Here is a 2500-nt window from a genome sequence, read left to right as displayed (position 1 = left end):
TTTCCCTTCTACCTCTCTGTATTGCTCTCGATAACTAACTGGGAAGGGTTGTTGGCTCTGTCCCAAACCCACCACGGTAAGCAAGGCAAGACAGAGCTGAAACTTGGGAGCACTGAGTGGGCTCTCTTCTATGTCTGTAAATGATTTCTTGTATCAATGGCTGCAGCTTTTTGAAGTCTTCAATTTGCCTTATCTTAGGGTCTCCACACTGTAAAGATCAACCTCACGTGTAGGAAGGTTTTTGGTCCATAGAGTGATGTATCAGGATTCCCAGGAGTTCCCCCAAAGTTTTTTGGCTGTCATTTTGTAAACAAGCGCCAGAATCACATTTGATATTTAATGTAATAATGGTCTTTACAGTCATATTTGGAACAGTATTTTGAGTAATTGTTTATGAAGTGACCACACCCCTCTAAAATAGTAAATCACCAAGGGCCAGATTCACAAAACTACGATCATAATGCAGTTACCATTGCGTTTACAAGGAATGGTAAAGTGGGGCACGCAAAGATATGGTAACTTGCCTAAACAAAGTTAGTTGCAAATCGACTTGTTCTAATGGTAGTGAACACAGCTATAGTAAAGCAATTCCATCAAACAGTGAGCACAGTACATAATTTTTCAGGCTCTTTCAGCCAGTTGCATAACATATAAACAGAACTCAATGATTTTTAAATTATAGATGCTGCTAAAGCCCCATTTAAACATGTATACAAATTTTGAAATAAAGAATTGTTGGAAAACTTTCCGCGTATGTCAACCAAGAGTACAGTAAAATAAGTGTGTAGAGTGGATACCTTGACGAAAACTAAGACACTTTTCATCTATGGCAAAAGGTGCGCAAATCTAAAATAAGGGAGATACAGGACAGAGAAGACAGAAGATTGGGTTAATTTTCCGAATATGACAATCGGGTCTTCCCTTACAATATTTATATCATCAGATTTGTCCTCGTCTGATGAGAACGAATCTGATGATAATCTCTGTCGGATTCTCCAGCCGACAATCTTGATGTGATTTGATAAGTCCCGATAGCAGGGGAGGACATGAAGTAGATCAGGGAAATTACGGGGTAAAACAGGCTTAAATAAGCAAAATAGAGAACAGAAATGTGCAAAACAAGCACAAAAAACGCTTAAATCGGCAAATGAAACTCTACGGACATTGCTGCCACCTTTGAAAGTCAACGGACCGACGCGCCAATTTTCAAAAAACTCTACTGGAACCAAAGCAAAAAATCTACGGGATTTCACATGATCCAGATCCCCTGTCGTAATCGTACAATGCGTCCTAACCAATAAACCAACCTAACCTAACCCTGTGGGATTTATATACTACGATCTATATATTCCCTAGCCAGGGGGCTCTGCCCCCTGGACCCCCGTAGTATTAAATGCGCCTAATTGACCCTTCATTTTCTAAGTCCCCTTCCATGTTTACCTCGCGAAAACCAAAACAAATGTGACGCGTAACTCATTAATGTGATCCATCAAGTAGTCATGTATTGCTACGCGCTTGTGAGAAGACTTTTGTCATTACTAGCGTCAGTTTCCCTGAAATTCATGTATGTAATGCATTCTTCTAGTTTTATTATACTTCTTTTACGTCTTTTGGTAATTATTTATGCTATTCTGTACAATAACCTTGTGCACATGAGCGTGTTCACCGGGAGATTTGACAGGTCGTCCGGCACCCATTCAGTGAGAAATGGAAGGTAAATGATAAATCATATATCCCAAGCATAAGCAGTTTAGTTACAACTTTCTAAATGACAAGCAGTCCAGTTGCTATTTGTTCCACCTCTGGTTTCTGATTTTGGGAGGACTTTGAAAGGAGGTAAAACTTTAATAAGGTCAGATGCAACCTTTGGTGTAAACAGGCTCAAGCCAGATAACTTGCCAAATGCACAGAAATAAAGAAAATTGAATTAAAACTTTGAGGCATAGCTTTCACCATGGAACAACTTGAAGTATCTTAAAAAATTGGGGAATCCAGTGTCCTTGTCACAGTCTAGAATACATCACAACTATAATCCATCTTAAATGTATTCTAACACTCACAGATACTGGGAAACATTAAGTATGTATCTGAAACCCTGTTTACTAATGGTGCTATTTGTTTGTCAAATTTTGTGCAGAAAAAAAAAAAAAAAAAAAAAAACCCTACAATTCCTCTTCAAGGCCATCTTTAGTTACTGAATTTTGTAGATTTAAAAAATATGAAACCAGATTTTGAATATATGAAACCTCGAGTATTCTACCTTTGTATTTAAGACTACTTCTACTAGTCATATATATATATATATATATATATATATATATATATATATATATTTATATGATTATATATATTTATGTGATTATATATATTTATGTGATTATATATATTTATGTGATTATATATATTTGTGATTATGTGATTATATATATATATATGTGTGTGTGTGTGTGTGTGTGTGATTATATATATATATATATGTGTGTGTGTGTGTGTGTGTGAT

General features: G+C 36.3%; 1 protein-coding gene across 4 annotated transcripts in view; it reads left to right on the top strand.

Moving 5' to 3' along the window:
• LOC125047209 (cytochrome c oxidase subunit 6B2-like) overlaps positions 1–2500 on the top strand; it is a 7729-nt gene that overhangs the window by 1723 nt on the left and 3506 nt on the right. Inside the window, exon 1 of one of the 4 annotated variants that reach the window (XM_047645362.1) lies at positions 1691–1714. The exons of the other annotated variants lie outside the window; for them this stretch is intronic. Within the exon in view, the coding sequence (XP_047501318.1) occupies positions 1708–1714 (7 nt within the window). The 5' untranslated portion in view covers positions 1691–1707. Of the gene's footprint in view, positions 1–1690; positions 1715–2500 lie in introns of those variants that run through there. 4 annotated transcript variants of the gene reach the window in all.

The sequence above is a fragment of the Penaeus chinensis genome, chromosome 40 (genome assembly GCF_019202785.1).
Source record: "Penaeus chinensis breed Huanghai No. 1 chromosome 40, ASM1920278v2, whole genome shotgun sequence".
Taxonomy (NCBI): Eukaryota; Metazoa; Arthropoda; class Malacostraca; order Decapoda; family Penaeidae; genus Penaeus; species Penaeus chinensis.
This window is presented reverse-complemented; position numbering and strand designations above follow the sequence as displayed.